This window comes from Malaclemys terrapin, chromosome 2 (assembly GCF_027887155.1).
Source record: "Malaclemys terrapin pileata isolate rMalTer1 chromosome 2, rMalTer1.hap1, whole genome shotgun sequence".
Taxonomy (NCBI): domain Eukaryota; kingdom Metazoa; phylum Chordata; order Testudines; family Emydidae; genus Malaclemys; species Malaclemys terrapin.
In genome coordinates this window covers 140974401-140995077 of record NC_071506.1, presented here as the reverse complement: position 1 = coordinate 140995077, position 20677 = coordinate 140974401, and the positions used below count along the sequence as shown (strand labels likewise).

The window sequence follows — 20677 nt, the reverse complement described above, 5'->3', positions numbered from 1 at the left end:
CTCTCGAGCCCTGGCTGGGAGATCTTCCATTAGCAGTGTCCATTCAGGGAAGACAGGGCTGCGCAGGCCACCCGCTCAGGTCCTTCTGCAGCCGGATATCCCGTGAAGAACAGTCCAAAGCAGGGGGGAAGCAAGGTAGGGAGGGGAGCACCCAGAGCAGGACACATCTTGAAGTGACTGCCCAGCATGAGAAACCTCCTCTTTGAGAGGCGTTTGAGGGGTGGCCTCTTTAGCCGCCCTCGTCTGCTGTTTTTCAAAAGTCTCCTCGTGCTGGGGGGGGGTGGCAGAGGGGACTGCACAACCCTATAGCCTCTCTGCAATGGGGCCAGAGGTCTGACAAATGGCTGGTGCTCTGCAGCCCAAGGATCTCAGTCTGGCCCTTGGACCTGGGGGGGATGGGGGGGGGAGGGTGTCATATAGAAGGAGCTCCCTTCCCCAGGAACTCAGAGCTGCTCTCACCATCCCTGTTGTGTAGGAGGATCCTTGTCAAAGTAATGGGCTCCTGCACTGATATAGAGGAGATTGATTGGAGGAGGGTGAGGAAGGAGGAGGAGACATTCAATGAAGGGGGAGTGGAGGGTTCCCAGGAGAAAAAGGCAGAGAATCCTACGGCACCAGGAAGCAATGGTAATTTGGAAGCTGGGGTCTCGGCGCTCAGACTCGTTCAGTATCCATAAGCAGTGAGGAGTCTGGCTTTTCTAAGACTGACAAGCCCCTAGAGCAGGGGAATTCCTGCGGTACCCATGCAGCAGCTCAGGGGGCAGTACTGTCGATCTGGAGTGCGGCAGTGCTGAGGCCAAAGGTGTGTGGTGCTTCGATTTGCCTGGTCCCAAAGCTGCCGAGCGAAAAGGCACCAATGGCAAGTCTGACGTAGACAACGCCGTTCTAGACGAGTATATGTGCTGGGCCTGAGCGCTCCAGAATCTCCCAGCTCTGCTGGTACCGGAGGAAGAAGTGTCTTGTGCCACCACAAGAGGTCCCGACCCAAGAGGTCAACCCCGTAGCAGGAGTTGGGGCCTTTTGAAAGCCAGCTCCTGGTGGTGGGAGACCAAACTCCTTTTCTCCGCAGCCTTTCCCTTCTTACGGGAGACCTGAGCCAAAGTCGAAGGGGTGCTGGATCTATCCAGAGACAGAGGTACGAGGGGATCTCTTGACACAATTCCAAAGCAGGTGCAAGGGAATTCTCCATCATCCTCTCACGACTATCTAATTCTATAGTAAAAACAACTAACATGAACCCGCAGTCCTTTGCCTTCAGTGCATCGCATGAGGCTGTACAGAGCGCATGCGCAGGCCCCATGGACACTGCTAACAGAAAGTCTCCAATCGAGGACTTGAGGCCCATATGCCCCTGGTGCACCCACAGGAACACTACTCAAAGAACTTCTTGAGTTAGCATTAATTCTACCTGTTCTCGTTAGCCATATAAATGTCCAGTCTCTTACCAGCTAACTTCTTGACCTCAATAACATCCTGTGGCAGTGAGTTCCACAGCCTAATCATGCAGCTTGAAAATGTATTTCCTCTTACTAGTTTTGAATTTTCCACCTTTCAGTTTAATTGACTGTCCCATGTTCTTGTGCTACCCCTGCCAGCCACAGCTTGTTCACAGGTGGCTTCAGCTTCTCATATGACTTGGGTTATGCATTTAATAACTGCTCATTTATGTTCATTGCAATCCATTTCCCCTTTTTTCCATTTGTTTAGTTAGATGTAGTTTATTATTGGTGCTTTCCCAGGATGATGTTTTAACAAAACAAACCTTCTTGCAGGATTACGCAATTGTGGTCTTCTGAGCAACTAGCCAAGTATTTTTTTTAATTCCCAATTCTTGTTCAACTTTGTTGTTCAAACATTTTCCTCTCAATTGATTTTGCTCAAAAGTTGTTTTCGGCTTTGGGAAATTGGCCGTTTTAAAGCACCCAGCGTGTGTGTGTGTGGGGGGGGCTGTATGCATACAAACACACACACACACACACACACACACACCCCATGCATTGTGAAGCAACTTGGCATATTATGTATGTACCAACCCTGACTTGAAGCCACATAACCACAGAAATGAAAAGTTAAGCCAACAGACCTCTCTGAAACCTCTGACCTCCCTTTTGGTAGCCATTTCGTTCCCTTTTACACTGCTCACCCTGTCCTCAGCTTTTCATGACCTCCATCCACAGCAGCCTTTCCCCTGCCCTTCCTCGGATTAACTCCCTCCATCCCACAATCGCCTCCACTTTGCTTCCTTTGCCACTTCTCCCATTGCACCACCTGTCCCATTGAAGCACCATCCATCTTCACCCTAGCCTGCAGAGCAGCTTTTGTCTCATCTCATTCCCCCAACCCCTGGAGTAAAGATGCCAATCATGATGTCTTGTTCATGGGGAAACTGAGGCACAGAGCAGAGGAGTGACTTGCCTGAGTTCACCCAGCAGGCTAACTGCAGAGCCAGGAATAGGACACAGGTCTGCTGAGTCCCAGTGCAGTGCAGTGCTCTATCCCCCTAGGCCACACTTCTGCTGAATGACTTCTTTCCATCAGTCTTCCCCACAGAAGATGTTGGGGAGACACCTTTCCCCAGAGCTAGTCTATGCAGGTAAGAGACATACTGGACAAGAGCAAGGTGCTACAATAGGCCCAGGTGGTCACATCATTATAGTTTTTGTCAGGAATCTCTGAGAGCCTGAGAATCAAGCAGCTGGCAATCTAAGCGGGCACAAATGCATGAACCCACTGCTGGAGATGCTCTATGGAGTCCAGCCTAAACAGCAGGGGCTGAGGCAGACAGCGCAAACGTTTCCAAGGATGGGCCAAGCCCAGGAGGCTACGTGACAAGAGTAAGGCATTTCATATGGCCACAAGCTCTTGTTTAAGATTCAAACTGTTGATTAAACACCACAGGCTGTGCCTGCCCCAAGCCCCTATCCAAATGCAAAGCCTCCACTGTCCAGCCGGAGGTTTTGACCAGAACAGAAGGAAGGGTGCAATCGAAGCCCCAAAAACTGATGAGCCCCGTAACCACCAACTCTAAAGGTCAGTGACACACCCAGTGACCGGCTGCAGCCATCACCACAGAAAAGCCCTTTATTGTTTCCATCAGCACTCCAAAGGGAAAAGATGAGAGAGTCCACACAGACACAAGCCCACGAGGCTGGTGAGGCAGGATGAGCAGATGGGAAGGAATGCAACACACGGTTTTCGGCACCCACACGGCACAGAAACGGCTTGGAGTAGTTCTCACTGCAGCTGGAGAGTCCTGGGGTGGGAGGCGTCGGGACTGGAGCAGCCAGGACATTCTCTCTGCAGCTGCAGGGAGAGGGAGCAGCTGGCAAGGGGGCAAGTCAGGGCTGGGGAATAAGGGTTCCAGCATCTTTCGAACCATGTTTGTTTGTTAAAGCAACATAAGGGAGGAAAACTTGTAGTAGGAAAGAGGGAGGGTAGGAATAGCTGAGTTAGGATTCCCATTGTTTCAGGGCACAGTGATCGTTACTGGATTATATATAAGGCAGGGAACACCGTGATTAAGGAGGTGGGGTTCATTACAAATCCCTAGGTTTGCCTTGCTCAATTTCCCAGAAGAGTCTCCTTTGGGGAAAAGACAACTTTGCGTACTTTAAGAAATCTACACCACCCCCGAGTTCCCATGGCTAACAGAAAGTGTTACTATGCACCCATTGCTAGTCCCCGGTGAGGAAAACCCTCTGGGAGAGGCTGAGAGGACTTATTGGTAAATGAAATATTGGTCCAATGCATGCATGATAAATATCCTTACCCGAGTTCTATAACTGACCACTGCTCTAAAGGAATTGTGCAAGATGCTGCAACAGCATGACATGCAGCTGCACAGCTCCTTAGCGTTCAGTTGCAACAGGGATTCATCCTTTTCATTCCCTCCTCGAAAGTAGAGGAAGCGAAATGCAAACCTCACTGCAGTACAATGGGCAGCTTGTGAGCTGAAGCCCCAGAGACAGCAGGAAATGCAAAAGTCAGGATTCTATGAGCAACGGTAACTTGACCTCAGGACACCTGTGCAGCCGCACTGGCTAGACTGTAGGACGTATAATTTAATAGCACATGCGCAGGGAGACGGTGTTGCTAATAGAAGGCTGACTTGGGCATTGCCCGACTGCTTGGTGTCGGTCTTTGCAGCATTAACCCTGCAGTGACAGATCCACGCTGGTTACTGAGCCATACGGAATGCTAAATCGGAGCCCGTCTGATTACCATTCCCTCGCGGATCCGGCTGAGGATCTCTTTTCCCCATGAGAGACACCTGTTCTGAAGTGGGGGGCTTGTTTCCTGAATGCCTGGTAGGGAGCAGTCATCTGTCCCTCCCCCTTAAAAGGTTTCAGCTGTCGAGTGAAACATGTAGGTAAGTTATGCAAATGGCCACGGCTCATTTCAGACCTTCACCAAGAAGTGTCAGCTAAGCTGGAGGGGAAGAGGGCAACAGAGCACCGTTGGGTTCTGCCCTGGGACCAGGGGAGCAAGGCGATGGCACGTCACGCCTTAAAAGCCACACAATTTAAACGTTGAAGAATCAGATTTCATCAAGCCACTTTTAGGGGTAACTGCTCCCCTTCCCCCGGAGGCTGCTTATTCTATCAATTCCACGTAGTTGGCAGGGAACATGCCGAAGTGGCCGTCTGGGCCGTAGCCCCGCCACCAGCCCTCATCGATCATCTCGATGTTGGTGATGATGTTCTCAGGATCAAAGGAGATCTCAGTGTCATCGGCTGGAATGAGATAGAGCAGGGGAAGGTCAGAAGCTAGCTGATGTCACACAAGCTATTGAGGAAAAGACAGGGACATATGGTCACAACTGAAAGCTCTCCATCCCTAAACCCCTTCGCTGCCTAAGGTTGCTCTTTCCCTTTAACGGCATTTTTGGTGCCCTGCACAAAATCCGTCTGCGGGAAACACTGTTATTCATATTATTGTAACTCCTAGGAGCCCTAGTCCTGGAGCAGGACCTCAACGTGCTAGGCGCTGTACAGACAACAATAACACAGTCCCTGCCCCAAAGACCTGACAATCGAACGATAAGACAAGAAACAGATGGCGACTGATGGGGAGCACAAGGAAACAATGAGACAATGTGGCCAACAGAGGTCTTAGCAGACCAGCAGCTTTAACCATTGTCAAGTATTCTGCAGGCATAACAGCAAAGCAGAATTTTAAGGAGGGATTTAAAGGTGGATGAGGGAGTTTTGCTTGTGTTTATGGGGAGCTTCTCCCAACCTGAGGGGCAGCGTAGAAGAAGGCACAAACAGGGCTTGTTTGAAAATGTAACCAGTGGGTGATGGAGGCTGGGATCACGGGCCGATCGGAGGTGGGAGCCAATCTTTCAATACTGAATAAGAGACGCTAGGTCAGGTGTGGATAAGTCGTGAGGGGCCTTGAAAGTTTTACGAAACGCGTCAGAGGTTTTGTTTGGAATCCGCTATCAAAACGCAGACTCACTGTGGACTCGTTTTCCCTGCTCTTGCTACGTTATCTAGGATTGCTTTCCGTGGTCAATGAATCTAGAGGCTCCATATCTGTGGAGCTGCCATGATTGCATGGTGATCTGTATTAGGGATTGGGGTAAAATTTTCAAAAGCACCTGACTCACTTAGGAGCCTTTAGGTGCTTTCCTCTTTGTTATGGTGCCAGCCTGACAGTCGCTTTTCAGAGCAGAACCATATCTTAAGGGTAGCAGAAAATGACGGGTTAGATCATCAAAATGTCGTAAGTTCATTGACTTCCCCTAAGCTATTAGGGTTTACACAAGGTGAGAATCTGGCCTGGCGTGCTTGGAGACAGAGGGAAAGGAGCCAGAGGAGAGAGCCCGGGAAGGTCAGAGGGGTAGGGAGTCCAGGAAGTGGAAGGGATGGCATCAAATACTGCATCGTTTTTGGATCCAGGCTGCATGAAAGACGCTGTTGCACAGCAAAGCTGCATTGCACTCACAGCTGTGTATGGCGACTGATCGCCAAAGGAAGTTACTTCGCTGCACTGCTGTTCTTTGACGTATGCCGGGCTCCATCACCCGTCTGGATCTGCATCACTGCCCAGGAGCCGGGGGGGACTTTCCCGGGCTACCCCTGAATCCAGGGGAGTACGTGCACACTTAGAGGCACTGGGGTGGGAACGTGTGTGACACCGAAACCACAGGGCTGTCAATTCCCAAGATTACAGAGAAATAAAGGAGCCACATACCAGCCTGATAGTCGTACAGCGCTCGGGCACATAACCCTTTCCCCTCCAAGTCCGGCCTTTGCTGGTACTCAACAGCACACTCATATTTGGCATCTTCAAGCTGTTCCTTTGAAGGCAAACGGAAATAGACAGTGTTAAATGTGAACGAGTTTGCATTTGCTGTTGGAGTGCCATGGGAAGCCCAGCTGTCAAGACCTGCATCAATGTGGAGCAACCTAGCTCTTTCCCACCACTCCAAACAAAGCAAACAACCCAGTGCCACGCATAGATCCTTTACTCGGCACTTTCCACGAGCCTCTCTCATCCATGAGAGGAATGTTGGTAGCAGTCTGTTTGCGAACTGCAGTCTTGTTATAATGACGGTGTTACGGGGACACAGACCAGATCACCCCCATGCGAACACACACCCCGGTAATAGCGTGAACAGAACACATACAAACATTCAAATATTGGTCTCTGTCCCCAACAGAAGAAAAAGAGGGTTCTCCGCGGGCAGATTTTCTTTCACCTCCCCAAAGGGCAGCATTGGAACTGACTGCCCAATGACCAACCTGACAACAACAGAAAGGCACTGATGGCTATGCTTGTTGCACCACAGCCGCTTTATCTCATCCTGACACAAATCAGAGAAGCAGCATGACCCAGGGGTTAGGGCACTAGCCTGCGATGTCAGAGACCTGGCTCCAACAGACTCCCAGCATGACCCTGGACAAGTCACTTGTCACAGAATTATAGAAATGCAGGGCTGGAAGGGAACCTGAGTCTCTCCCTGGGCCTGGACAACGCGGATCATAGCACTGCCCTACCTCACAGGGTGTCGTCGGGATAGATAAATCCAGTAGCGATTGTGAGGTGCTGAGATACTACCCCATGGGAGGATACCAGAAGTACCCTGGATAGATCAAACTAGGTTACACTGAACTACAAAATCTGTAAAAACCTCAACAAAATATGGACCAGATGCCAAAAATAATGCAGAAATCATAAAAATGCCAGGTATGGAAAAATCCACTTGATGTTTCTAAATGAGCACTAGTGCCAAACGGCAAAGGAGATGACACTTGCAGTTTAAAGGGCAGTATCAGAAGCATGGACATTTGAACTGTGCAAAGAGGGATTACAACACAAGAAAAAGAAAGTTTGATCTGGGCTGATACTGCCCAAGAGAGGAGAGCACTCCAGCTTCACACACTAAGCTTGTGCAACTATTCTATGCAACGTTTACCAACCTACGGTATGCAACTACAGGTTGATGCTTTAAACTGAAACATTCACACTATGTGGGTGGAAAAGATACCACAAATTAGGAATCATCTGCTGCTAAACCCAAGCCTGGAAAGAATTTAACCCCAATCAACAGAAAACAAATCTTTATAAATGACTCCACCCAGAAAAGCTTAGAAACAAATAACAAAACTTTTAAGAAGTGACTTTGTATCTCTACAGGCCAGAAGGTACCTGATTTGCAAATCACAGACCAGAGAATGTCACCGAGAGATTCCTGGCTGAGCTTTAAGAGTGTTAAGAAAAAGGGATTTATTCTTGATTGAACGATCAGAAGTGATGGAGAATCCACCACATTCCTAGGTGGGTTGTTACTCCCACTATTACAACATTTCTGCCATATTTCCAGTTATTTGTCTGAAGTTTTAACTCCCATCCCTGGGATCTTGCTAGGCTTTACCTTTGTCTGCTAGGTTATAGAGTTCTCTACTGACAGATCTCTTCCCCCGTGTGACGTTATTGACATAAACTGGGACCATATAGATCATCGTTGCAACCAAGGTCCTGTAGTGGCACCCAAATCTTGTATAAAGGGGGTCAAATGGGGTGTCTAGGACAAGGTTATGGTTTGCTGGTTATGATGATGCTGTCTATATGTAAAAAGAAGAACAGGAGTACTTGTGGCACCTTAGAGACTAACAAATTTATTAGAGCATAAGCTTTCGTGGACTACAGCCCACTTCTTCGGATGCATATATGCATCCGAAGAAGTGGGCTGTAGTCCACGAAAGCTTATGCTCTAATAAATTTGTTAGTCTCTAAGGTGCCACAAGTACTCCTGTTCTTCTTTTTGCGGATACAGACTAACACGGCTGTTACTCTGAAACCTGTCTATATGTATGTATCAGTTTGGTAGTTGAAGTTATGAATATTGGCTCTATACTGTCTGTATGGCAAACTTATGCTATGCTTCTGGGTGACATCCCAGACAAGCTGAGATTAGCTCTGCCTAGCCTGCTTGATGGCCCATTAAGGCCCATCAGCTATACAATGGACCCATTGAGAGAAGGCAGATACGCCTTGTACCTCAGCAAAGTATGCAGGGACTGGCCCATGTGACTCCAGACTCCATTTTGCGGTAATTTTCCACAGTAAGAACAAAGAGGTGTTCTTACACCTGGAAAAGACTATATAAGGCTGATGCCTGATCTCCATCTGGTCTTCAATCCTGCTTCTTACCTCTGGAGGGACTTTGCTACAAACTGAAGCTCTGAACAAAGGACCCATCCCAGCTGGGGATGTATTCCAGAGACTTGATTTGAACCTGCAGTTTATTCCATCGCTGCTGCAAGCCTGAACCAAGAACTGTGCCATTACTGTATGTAATTGATTCCATTTAACCAATTCTAATTCTCATCTCTATCTTTTCCCTTTTATGAATAAACCTTTAGATTTTAGATTCTAAAGGATTGGCAGTAGCGTGATTTGTGGGTAAGGTCTGACTTGTATATTGACCTGGGTCTGGGGCTTGGTCCTTTGGGATCAGGAGAACCTTTTTCTTTTACTGGGGTATTGGTTTTTATAACCATTTGTCCCCATAACGTGTGGCACTGGTGGTAATACTGGGAAACTGGAGCGTCTAAGGAGATTGCTTGTGAGACTTGCGGTTAGCCAGTGGGGTGAGACCGAAGTCTTAGTCTGGCTGGTTTGGTTTGCCTTAGAGGTGGAAAGACCCCGGCCTTGGGCTGTAACTGCCCTATTTTAGCAATTTGTCCTGAGTTGGCACTCTCAGTTGGGTTCCGCCAGAACCGCATTGTCACACCCCGTCAACGTTCCCTCCAATTTTTCCCATCCATGTGCGGAATGCATTTTGCTATGTGCACCAATATGGAGGTGATGTGTGGTGGGGGTGGGGCCAAGGGGTTCGGACTGTGGGAGGGGACTCAGGGCTGCGGTGCAGGAGGTGAGGGCTCTGGCTGGAGGTGCAGGCTCTGAGGTGGGGCCAGGGATGAGGGGTTCAGGGTATGGGAGAGGGCTCAGGGCTGGGGGAGAGGTGGTAGTGAGGGCTCCAACTGGAGATGTGGGCTCTGGGGTGGGGATGAGGAGTCTGGGCTGTAAGCTGCCCCAGAGCGGCAGCAGGCAGAAAGGACTCCCTCCAGCTCTCTCTCCCCGCGGCAGTAGCTCTGGGGCTAGGAGAGAGGGGCCCCTCCCTGCTGCTGGGGGGGCAGGAGAGGCATCTCTCCTTGCTATGCCACAGACCTGGGGCTGGGGGGGGGGCGGGAGAGGCATCTCTCCTTGCTGTGCCGCAGCCCCGGGGCTCGGGGAGTTAGGTGTGTGGCCCTTGGTGGTCTCCTGCACGGCCGCGCAGGCACACACCTTAGAGGGAACTTAGCCGCCTATAGGTACTTCTAGGCCGTAATCTAGTCATCTCAATCTTCTTGGTGTTAAACAGATTGAGCCAAACAGCCCTGTTTCCGTAACTAAACCCACCTGAGTGGGGGGCTCTTCGTAGACAGCTGACTCATCAGGGGGTTCCTCGTACAGCGCGTCCTCTTCCACTTGCGGCTGGGACACCGGGGGGACTGGACTGTACCTGGTGTCCTGCACAGCAGCGTCACCTAGAAAGAAACCCAGAATACCTTGCGGTCTCAATCCCCTCGCACACTGGTCCCTCCCTCCCTCCCGTCAGAGCCACGTGCCGGACAGCTTTCTGAACCAAGCTCTGACCCGTAGACAGAGGCTAAGGAGGTACCAGATCATGATCAGAAGTGGGTATGCAGAAGCGGGGACCTGGAGGAAATGATCAGTGCATCAGGGTTGACAGCCTACAGCTCCTTCCATCCCTCTGAGTATCGAAGAGAGAGGTTGAGCTGGCTAATACTTATTTCCTACAGAAAATAGCTCCCCCCTCAATGGAAAATGTTGCCAAAAAATCCATTTGTCAAAATTTTCCAGTTTTCATCCCCCACTGTCCCCCCCAAAATTGTAAGGGGCTGGAGGGGGGAGGCGGGGGAAATCACTTCCTAACCAGCTCCAGTAATAGGAAGACAAGGAGCAAGAAGGAAGAGAGGAGACCTGAGAACAGGTGAGTAAGATCACATTGGGCCACAGAGATGAACACAAGGAGCTTGCGTTAGAGCCCAGGAGGAGTTAGAGGAGAGGGGCGATGGAGCTGGAGCAGCAGGAGAGTAATGATTTTAGCAATGCTTTTTTTGGTAGATTGGAGACGATGGAGAATGGACAAGCTTTATCAGATCCTCCAGCCGCTCTCCCGGCGCCATGCAAGCTTGGGCCCTTACGCAGCATTTTCTACTATTGTATCCAGTCTGCCTAGACAGCTGGGAGAGTGGAAACGGTCAGAGCCACTGTGGGACTTCCTCACCAGGAACAAGGGTGGTGGGTCTCGTGAGATATCTAAACATTGGGCCCAGTCTACCTGATGAAATGCAGGTGTGGTGTACCGGGGTTGTCAGCAATCCCGTTTGCTGAACATGGTTTGTTCTTGTCTGCCCCTACAGCCAAACTGCGTGCAGATAGGGTTATTAGGGGGACATTTCAAGGCTCTAGAGGGTGCTAGGGAGAAGCCTGTGTCTGGCTGTGTCGACGTAAGAAATGATAAGAAAACTCCTGGAAGTGAAGTTTAGATGATTACAGAGGCAGCTTGAAGTTCAAGTGCTCTGCTGTGACATTCTCAAAATGCTTCTGGTTCCATACGCAGGGCTCCAGAATCTCAAGGGGTGGAAGACGATGTTGAGAGGAGAGGTTATTAGTTTATTAGATGCAGAACTTGCGGGGAGGAGGGGAGCATATTCAGGGGGGACACGCTCCATCTTAGCCAAATCAGGTGCTGGAAGAGGGAAGGAGGTTTATTTAAACTAGAGGCTGATTGGGAGCTGACAGGCTGGGGAGCACTCAGATAGGAAGAGACACCTGCTAGAGGGGTCAGCAGCAAGAGGGAAACTATGCAGGCAATATAAGACAGGACAGATGTTACAGCTGCTCTGGCAGAAGGACAGGATGCGGTCAGAGACATTAACTGGGCTTCTGTCCCCAAACTAAGGCTGTGTCCGCCTTCAAAACCCTCCCAATATGCACTTCTCCCCTGGGGACTATGGGACATCACCAATGCACAATGGCCAGGCTAAGGCCAGACATCTTATTACCAACCCAGCCCCCACACTCGACCCTGCAGATTGTGCACACAACCAGTCTAGGTATCCACATGTGCTCATCACCATTCCCTTGTCCATCTTCTTCCCACGCCCTCTGCTTGTCAGGGACTATTGTTTCCTATGCAGAGCCCAGGACAACAGGGCTCCTGAGAGCTGCTAGGCAAGGCGCAAACAAGCCATTTCAGATCACTGAATGTCAGCCACTGCCTGCCTCCCCTTAGAATCCCATACAGCGATGGGAACACCACAATCCAGGAGACGGATTGCTAGTGGGATGTCGCTGCTTGCAGGTTAGCTCTGAGCAGGACCAAGTTTAGGGTTAGGTCTAAATCTCTCCTCAGCACAACAGCGACCCCTAGTGGGGAATGCATGAATACATACCAGTTGCAACCCGGTTTCACCTCTAGCAGGGAGAAAGCTGAGATGTAGTACGGAACCTGCTATGGTCTCATGTTCCTTGAAATACAGAAGCTGGTCGCTTTAGAGTCATAGAATTTAAGCCCAGAAGAGACCAGCAGATCATGTAGTCTGACATCCTGTCTAGCACACGCCGCCAGCACCACCCCACACCCACACACTAAACCCAACCACCCAAGTTAGACCTGCTTTGTGCAGCGCCTGCCTCGCCTGCAGGGGCTCTGGTGGTTTGTGTCTGGGTGCGTTTACTTTTATTTCTGAAGGAAAGAAGCTGGCGGAGAGGAGAGTCGGTCACCAGCCCTAATCCTAGGCTACTGGCACCATCCAAAAGGCACCAACCGTCTCAGCACTAAGGGAGAAAACAGGGTGAAGGTAGCAGATGCCGGGACCAGGTACTGGAAGAGGAAGAGACGCAGCAAAGAGAACTTCACCGCAATGTGGCTGCTGAATATTTAGCAGAGCCAAGCAGCTACAGGGCAGCACGCTGGAGATGGAACCTCACCCTGGGAAGGGGCTGCGTCACTGCTGCAGAGCGTCTGCTAGCTGGAGGAAAAGCCACTTGCAACTCAAAGAGGCGTGCACGGAAACCAGAAACAAAGCAGGACTGGTCAGAGAAGGCTGGATCCATGAATAAGTTTGCTCTATATGTCCGCGCTGCCCCTGGTAGGAAGCTCTCTGCATCAAGGACACTGTCAGGCTTCCCTCCCACTCTGAACATTCCAAATACTTGGTTCCTGAGGACACTGTTATAAAGGGGATGTGTTGTCTCAGGAAATTAAGCCTCTGGTAGCTTTGCTGTAACCCAGGGATCAGGCCCAGTGTCAGCTTTCTTATCACCAAAGCCCTGGTGCAGAATAACAGTAATCCTGAACTCTTCCAGCACTAAACCGCAAAGCTTATGGGGGTCAGTATTATCATCCCCATTCTACAGATGGGGAAACCGAGGCACAGAACAGGGCAGTGACATACCCACGTTCACACAGTAGACAAGGAGTAGAGATGGGAATAGAACCCAGGTCTCTCAAATCCCAGCCCAGTGCACTATTCAACAGGCCACATGGGCCAAGCATACTGAGACTTGTATTTTATTACAGCATTTGGAGTAGTGGACATAAGAACAGCCATACTGGGTCAGACCAAAGGGCCATCTAGCCCAGCGTCCTGTCTTCCGACAGTGGCCGATGGCAGGTGCCCCAGAGGGAATGAACAGAACAGGGAATCATTAAGTGATCCATCCCCTGTCGCCCATTCCCAGCTTCTGGCAAACAGAGGCTAGGGACACCATCCCTGCCCATCCTGGCTAATAGCCATTGATGGACCTATCCTCCATGAATTTATCTAGTTCTTTTTTGAATCCTGTTATAGTTTTGGCCTTCTCAACATCCTCTGGCAGGGAGTTGACTGTGCATTGTGTGAAAAAATACTTCCTTTTGTTTGTTTTAAACCGGCTGCCTATTAATTTCATTTGGTGACCCCTAGTTTGTGTGTTATGAGAAGGAATAAATCACACGTCCTTATTTACTTTCTCCACACCAGGCATGATTTTATAGACCTCTGTCATATCCCCCCTTAGTCGTCTCTTTTTCAAGCTGAAAAGTCCCAGTCTTTTTAATCTCTCCTCATATGGAAGCTGTTCCATACCCCTAATCATTTTTGTTGCCCTTTTCTGAACCTTTTCTGTTTCCAATATGTTCTTATGAATTTTGCAAGGTGTTTATACTGATGTACCAAGTTCCCCAGGCCCCCTTGAATCTCTTGGGATGGAACCTTTCTATGCTGGGTCCCAGAGACTGCATTTTGGGGACAATTTGAAAGAAAACCCAGAAGTGTCCTTTTTCAGCTTTAAAAAAATAGAAGACGTTCCCCACGAGTAAATTAAAAATGGGTGAATTTCAGCACTTCAACCTTTAAGCACTCTGTCCTCCAGGAAGCATAACCTTGTAACAGTACACAAAGGAAATAAAAGGAACGTTGTACTTCACAGTAAAAATAATTTGGGGAGGAAAGAGGGTGTCATAACAAGCCTGGGTGTCACTTTAATTATGGAGTTGCAATCAGCACCTCTACAACCCAGGTAGATTAAGCAAAGCAAAATCTTAGCTCATGCCCCCGGTGTGCAAGGTGCTGTACAAACACAGAACTCATCCATGTTGTATGTACTGTAACATTTAAGTCATATTTAATAGCCTAACTAGAAATAAAAACAATAATCTTCCATATCTGCAATGCAGGGGAGTTTGCGTTACTGTGAGAGATCCTTCCCTTTTGCACTCTCTGGATTTTGTATCTGAACATGCAACGTAAACGTTGTGTTCCTGCTGATTTAAAACACATTGTATCCTTGTTTTCTTTTTAAAAGAAAATAAAGGAAAAGGAGAGAAAAGGAGCCACCTGCGTGTTTTTACTTAATTCCTTGTTTTAACCTTCACTGCTAAGACCTATGGGACTGCTGGTGGATGTCTAGTGGCATCTGCAGGACTAGATCCTTCCATTGCAAGTTCTCCAGTGCAGAGACCCATCTAGCTCATTTGAAAAGCACCGAACACACTTAAATACATAAACCGGGCCCTGCTAATTGAGCAGGTTCAGACAAGGGCTCTCAAGTGTGCCTGCTTTTAGATTTTTAGGCAGCTCTTCCCCACAACGAAAGCCTGCTGGCTCAGAAAGGCCATTCACATGCAGTGTTTGGAGTCCAGCCATTGGAGTTACTGGTGAGCAAAAAAGACATAATGCTGAGAAGCTGGATTATTCCCCACTCTCCATAACACTAACAGCTGAAAGGACCGTCTTCAGACTTAGCAAACAAAAGTCATTCCTGGTCTGAGATACAGCAGGCCAAGTTTCTGGCCCAAAGGAGAATTTTTCAGAAAGTTATGGGCATGTGGAGACAGAATGAAACTAAGCCATGACAACCTTGAAAATATCTTGTACTACGGCAGAAGCCACAATAGCTGGCAGACCTGCTCCGAGAGCCAAAGTGAAAGCTCTCCCCTGGTGGAACTAGGGGAGCTGACGCACCCCCTGGCTTGAAGTGGTTTCCATCATATACAGGGTTCATAGTTGGGTTCAATGGCTCTCAGCACCCCCACTATACACATTTCTTCCAGCGCCCCTGCCTAGTGACCTGGTGGGGAAGGTAAAGCAACACACCTGAGCCAGGAACCGGAGAGGCTGGAGGCGTCTCCCGAGCAGAGGGATGGACAAGGGAGGGTGGATGAAAGGCCTGGGCAGCTGAGTGGACTGGGGAGGCCGGAGCGTGGACAGGGCTGCTCTCCTTCTGCAGGAAGGGGCTCCGTAGCTTGCCTGGGAAGGACGGAAGCGAGAAACACACTAGGCACATCAAGCAAGCAAGCGAGCTGTTCAGAGAAGAGTACAAATGGGAAGTACCTACTCTTCGCTCCACCATCTCTGCGCTTACTCCTTTTGAAGCAGCTATAGCAGTTGGAACCAACTGTTCCGGTGCGGCACTGCTCTGAAAAGTGACTCGGGAGAAACGGCATCTTCTCGCTCAGCTGATCTGCCCCCGAGATCTGTGGGATTTACTGTCCGAGACACAGTCTTATTGCCTAGTATTCCTGAGTTCCAGTCCAGGGACTGCCACAAGAGCATCCTATCACTTTCTATATCCCCTGCTACACTGTTACAGCAAAAAGCAGAATGCGAGGCAGGGGGATCCTATGGACAACAGCCTCATTCACTACCCAAACCTGCTTCAGTTGCTGTTCATCCTGTGCACTAAACGAGGCAGGAGTCCTTTTGGAAGAAATCGCATGTGTTCATGTAATTAATGACATATGCACAAGGAGGACAAGTTAAGGATGCACGGGCAACCGCCATTCTGGCACTGCTTAACTTCTGAGTGCTTGACTTTGCAAAGGTAATAACGTTCTTTTAGTTTACTTTTCCATATTACATTTCCTAGGTTTTAAGAGAAAACTGCATAAACAAAAGTGCCCTCGTGTGGAACCACAAAGACTCCAGCCATAGGTCATCAGCAGGCTTTGACCCTCAGTTCTGTAGGAAAGTCCTCTACCCCCTGAGTTAAAGGAATAGAAGCTAGCCAGAGGCAGCAGTTATCTTCTGTGTCCACCACTAGAGGGGGATGTTACGCACACTTTCCCAATAAGACTCTGCCTACCCGGCACAGTGCACAATTCTGCTAGACAGCAGTGGAGTGTGGAGTATCAAGGGTCTTAGGTTCTAATCCTGGCTCTGGGAAGGGAATGTTACAGCAGTGGTGGAGGTTACAACCTAGCCAAGTATATAGCCGTGTTATTTGAGGGAGGCAGTGTGGCTAAGTGAATAAGACTCGGTCTCATGTTAAGAGACCTCGGTTCTGTTCCCTTCTCTGCCAGATATGACCATGTGAGCCACAATAAGGGTTGCGAAGCACAAAGCAACATTAAAAGCATTCAGTGGGAGAGGTGAGATTTGAATTACCACTCGCCTGGCTTCCAACACAGCGTGCTGTTTGGCTAAAGGGTGTTTTGCTGGGAGGGTGCAAGCGGGTCACTATTTAACTGAGCGAGGCTTTGGAGCATGCCCGGTGCAGACAGAATGTTCAGTGAATTAAGTCTTGAGCCAATACTACCATGCATATGCAAATGACAATTTCCTGGGACTAATCACCAGGTTTAGCCAACTTGATTTTTCGGACAGCAAAGGCACCTCTTTTACATCAGGACTATCTGCTGTCAAATTTCAAGTACCTACTGCAAACGCTGGAGATGCCAGAGTTGTTCAAAGAATCAGATGGAAAATGTCTAACCATCGGCAGAAGCATCTGTTTTTCCTGCCTCTTGTGCTCAAAAACAGCAGTGATATTTCTGAACGTTCAGCCCCTTGGAACTGGAAGTGGAAGCAAGACATTTTCCACGGCTCCTCTAAGCTACTGCTTGCTTACTTACCCACGGCCATAGACGGAGTCTGTGGCAAAGTAGGGATTGAACCCAGTTCTTCCATCCTAGTACCCTATCTACACCACCATCCCTCCTTTTAAGTGGTCTTCACATGTGGCGCTGAAGGTCCCTGGTTCAAATTGGGGTGGTGAAGCTGGTGAAAATCCTGGAAGTCAGACTAGCTGATCTCAAGGGTACCTTCTAGACCAGGGGTAGACAACCTGCGGCACGCGAGCTGATTTTCAGTGGCACTCATGCTGCCTGGGTCCTGGCCAGCGGTCCAGGGGATTCTGCATTTTAATTTAATTTTAAATGAAGCTTCTTAAACATTTTTAAAACCTTATTTACTTTACATAAAACAATAGTTTAGTTATATATTATAGACTTATTGAAAGAGACCTTCTAAAAACGTTAAACTGTATTACTGGCACGCGAAACCTTAAATTAGAGTGAATAAATGAAGACTCGGCACACCACTTCTGAAAGGTTGCTGACCCCTGTTCTAGACTTAACGTTCACAAACCTATTTTTGCTGAATCATTAAAAAAATCCAGGAGACAGCTGGGACAAGCATGGAAAATCTCAACCTCACCGGCTGGGTGAAGTTATTAGCTGCTGAAAAGGAGAGGCTTATAATGGGAAGTGTTTGACAAACTTATCTCTAGGCATTGCTCCACCTATAATGCAGATCACATGGTTGTGTGATAGGAGTTTTATCAGAACTGGAATGACCACTGTAACTCACTTCTGCATCTGGCACTCTGGGAGTAGCATGCCTATCCCAAACACATGCTGATAACACCTTCGTATCACACGTTCCCTATGTATTTACCTGTAAGCCGTATGTTAACATGGCATTGACTGTGTCTTTCCTGAGGAGCTTTATAACCCCTGAGCAGGCTATCAGCCAGCACTGTTCTCTCTGCTGATGTTCCACTCTTGCTTTATACCTGGTTGGGAACCGAAGGCAGCTGTTTCTGAGGGCATAGACCTCTCCTTCTGTTTGAAGATGTCCCGTGGGTTCACTGATCTTTGCGCTATCAGCGATGCCGCTTCCTGTGAGGAAAAAAGAGCACACACACGCATCCACGTAAGACACAAGCCATTATTCCCACGGTTGGATAATCGATTCTGTCACCTGGCTCTGCAATACACAATGCTGGCAGATGGTTTGGTTTTCAAGGTAAGAACCCATCTCATTTCGTAAATCCCTGGGTATTGCTCACCCACCTGCCTGGAACAGCTTTAGAACAGTTCTGCTCATTCCCTTCAGGATGTACCTACAAGTCAGTGCTGAGAGGTCACGTGTACTCATCAACTCCAAGTCCTAGAGGGGTTGTGGTTTCATCGCTGTTACTGTGCTGTGTACATTTTCAACAGAGTAATTAACCACTGGAACAATTTACCCAGGGTCGTGGTGGAGTCTCCATCACTGCGCGATATTAAATCAAGACTGGATGTTTTTCTAACAGATCAGCTCTGGGAATTATTGTGGGACCTTCTCTGGCCTGTGAGACACAGATCAGACTAGAGGATCACAATGGTCCTTTTCTGGCCTTGGACTTGACGAGGCCTCTGGTAGAATGGATACGGTGGTATCATGGGACTAGTCACAACCCTCTGATGGCACCAAGGCCTACGTTACCACCTTGCCCTGCGATTCCTTCTCAGCACTGGCCCTCTGCCTGCATGAAACAGGCAGCTGGAGAACAAGGTACCACCAATATGGCACATGGAGCCTCTCACTTGTTCTGTTGAAGTCCTCTATTGGGGAGCTCCACAGAAGCAGCAGACAGGCCTCACTTATGACTGGGAACTAAACTGGGAAGCCTAAATTTCACCCTCTTTTTCCCTCCCTTCACAGAAATACAGGAAAGTTGTGGGAAGAACAAGACCCAGCCACTAGGACAAACAACCCCAGTCCCCATGAGACCAGCAGCCATCAGTGGAGGCCTGGAGCAAGCCCCTGCACCCACAGGCTAGGCTGAGGGAGGGCAGTGAAAGCTCCCCAGCCCCCAGGAGCGTCAGGGACAAGCACCTGTGACACCAAGAGACGCATGGCCATGAGGCGTGTGGAGGCAGATAGGAGTCCACGCCCCTCAGAAGACCCACAGCCCACAACAAGTTGGGGAACAAGCTCTCAGGAGACCCACAGCCAGCTGTGTGGGCCTTAGAGAGTAACTCAAAGCCCCCAGGAGACAAGCACCCAGCTGAAGGACCAGGCAGGCGAGGCAATACATGCGACTGCTGCGTCTGAATAGTCCGTGCCGTGTCCCCAGCACCTCTGAGGGGAAGGGAACAAAGGAAGGGTTACTGCGAGGGTCAATTCATTCCATGTGCACTTTGAAGCGGCAGGAAAAGGAGCGCACTGCTTAGCCATGGATTGCCCGTAGGCCTGGCTGGCGCAGCCGTGGCTGTCGGTGCTGGCAGCAGACCATGGGAGCTCCTCCTCGGACGTACCTGAGCTTTCTCCACAGACTCGCTCCTCCGGAGGCCCCTCCGCTGGGTGGCCTGGTGCTCCGCTTCCTGCTCCTTCTGCAGCACAAGACAACCCTTTGCTCTTGCAGCCACAGAGACAAGGATCTCTCACCCAGCCCCCAGGCCAAACCCCGCCCCGAAACATGGCTTCCCCTGGCGCCGGGGGACGGGAACGAGGAGCAGCATCGGAAGGATGGTCATTACAGAGCCAGACAGCCAAATTCTGGACACACCCAGTTTGCCAGGCTTTGGAACCTGCCTATGAGAGTGACTGACAGCTGATGCTCTGACAAAGCCGTTCTCTGTCCAATGCACCTGGCCGGACGGGACAGTTCTGCAGGTGTTGGACAAGTCATTCCTGACCCTTACACACATTCCACAAGGGAAGTCCTGACACTGCTTCAGCCTGTCTAGGTATAACGTTGCTCATGGGCATCTGTCTGTCTGGAGCTCCCCCAGATGCAGTCCACGCTGCGCTATTCTAGGAGACCCTGCCCCCTCCCCAGATTTCTGCAAGAGTCACGAATAAGAGGTCGAAGGGACGGCGATTGTCAAAACTCACCCATTGCTGCTTCTCCTTGTCCCTGCTCTGGGTATCCTGCTGCTGCTGGAATTTCCTGCCATTGTAAATAACAAACTGGAGTTAAATAATAACCAGGCCGAGTTGCTCGCTCTGCCCCTGGTGCCAAGCAGCCCAGCTGGGCGGAGCTCCCCGGCTCTCTGCTGCTGCATACTGCACTAGGGCCCTGGCACAGGCAACCTTACAGCGGGGTGCTGCCCTCACCGCTTCCCCTAAAATTGGCACTTTAGGGGCTCCCCTCTGTCATATGAACAATCCCCATCCTTGCCATAGCGTTCACAAGGAAGGACCCCCACCCATTTCAGGACTTCCTCATAGCAGCAGCCAGCACTTGGCAGCTGAGCCTGTGGGGGCCCCTAGGGCCAGCTCCAGGAGCAGGAGGGAGAGTGAAGCATTTCCCCAAGGTTTTGGTTTAATAAGGGGGTGGGGGAGAGAGGGGGAAAAGAGAACAGGATAGGTGTGTCAGCCCCAACCCCGAGATGAGCCCACCCCCCACCCCACTATTGGAGTCATGTAGGTGGGAACTGTGGGGCAGTAGCAAGGAGATGTGGCCACTCCAGCTTCTCTGATCACTTTTCACGCATCACCATGGGACCCCTTTCCCCCCCAACACACCCTTCAGGGGTGGGGGAAGAACTCCCTGCCCGAGGGACCGGGCAAACACAGACTGGGGGGCTGTTCCTCCCCCACAACCCCAGGCTCTGTGAAAG

General features: G+C 49.8%; 1 protein-coding gene across 2 annotated transcripts in view; it reads right to left on the bottom strand.

Moving 5' to 3' along the window:
• Positions 1–3063: 3063 nt before the first annotated feature.
• Positions 3064–20677, bottom strand: part of DBNL (drebrin like) — a 41365-nt gene continuing 23751 nt past the window's right edge. Inside the window, exons 8-14 of one of the 2 annotated variants that reach the window (XM_054017772.1) lie at positions 19950–20004; positions 19370–19444; positions 17860–17965; positions 15162–15314; positions 9913–10040; positions 6199–6304; positions 3064–4733 (exon numbers count right to left, since the gene is read on the bottom strand). In XM_054017772.1, coding sequence (XP_053873747.1) covers positions 4594–4733; positions 6199–6304; positions 9913–10040; positions 15162–15314; positions 17860–17965; positions 19370–19444; positions 19950–20004 — 763 coding nt within the window. In that variant the 3' untranslated portion in view covers positions 3064–4593. The remainder of the gene's footprint in view (positions 4734–6198; positions 6305–9912; positions 10041–15161; positions 15315–17859; positions 17966–19369; positions 19445–19949; positions 20005–20677) is intronic. The other variant, XM_054017773.1, reaches the window with a different exon arrangement.